Genomic DNA, 288 nt, shown 5'->3' on the forward strand with positions numbered 1-288 from the left:
CGGGGCGACTTCCCCTCATGGAGAATCCCAAGCCGTACTCCCCGGGGACGGAAAATGCGCATGCGCAGAGAACCCGCGCAGGCGCCCGGGGGAGGTGAGTGTTGTGGGGAGGCTGCGCGTGCGCGGAGGGTCGGGAGCGGAGCGCGGTCGGGTGAGCTGAGCTGAGCGCCGAGATGAGCTCGGTGCCGGGGCTGCAGGTGGATTGCGAGGAGCTGCTCGGCGCCTTCCAGGAGGCCGACACCGTCCGCTTCGAGCGCTTCGCCGAGCTGTGGCGGGGGGGCCCGCTCC

General features: G+C 71.9%; 1 protein-coding gene across 1 annotated transcript in view; it reads left to right on the forward strand.

Annotated features, from left to right (window-relative positions):
- The first annotated feature begins 173 nt into the window (after window positions 1–173).
- Window positions 174–288, forward strand: part of SNAPC1 (small nuclear RNA activating complex, polypeptide 1, 43kDa) — an 8,325-nt gene continuing 8,210 nt past the window's right edge. Inside the window, exon 1 of the mRNA XM_010180521.1 lies at window positions 174–282. Coding sequence (XP_010178823.1) covers window positions 174–282 — 109 coding nt within the window. The remainder of the gene's footprint in view (window positions 283–288) is intronic.

The sequence above is a fragment of the Mesitornis unicolor genome, unplaced genomic scaffold, assembly GCF_000695765.1.
Source record: "Mesitornis unicolor isolate BGI_N332 unplaced genomic scaffold, ASM69576v1 scaffold18603, whole genome shotgun sequence".
In the NCBI taxonomy this organism is placed as follows: domain Eukaryota; kingdom Metazoa; phylum Chordata; class Aves; order Mesitornithiformes; family Mesitornithidae; genus Mesitornis; species Mesitornis unicolor.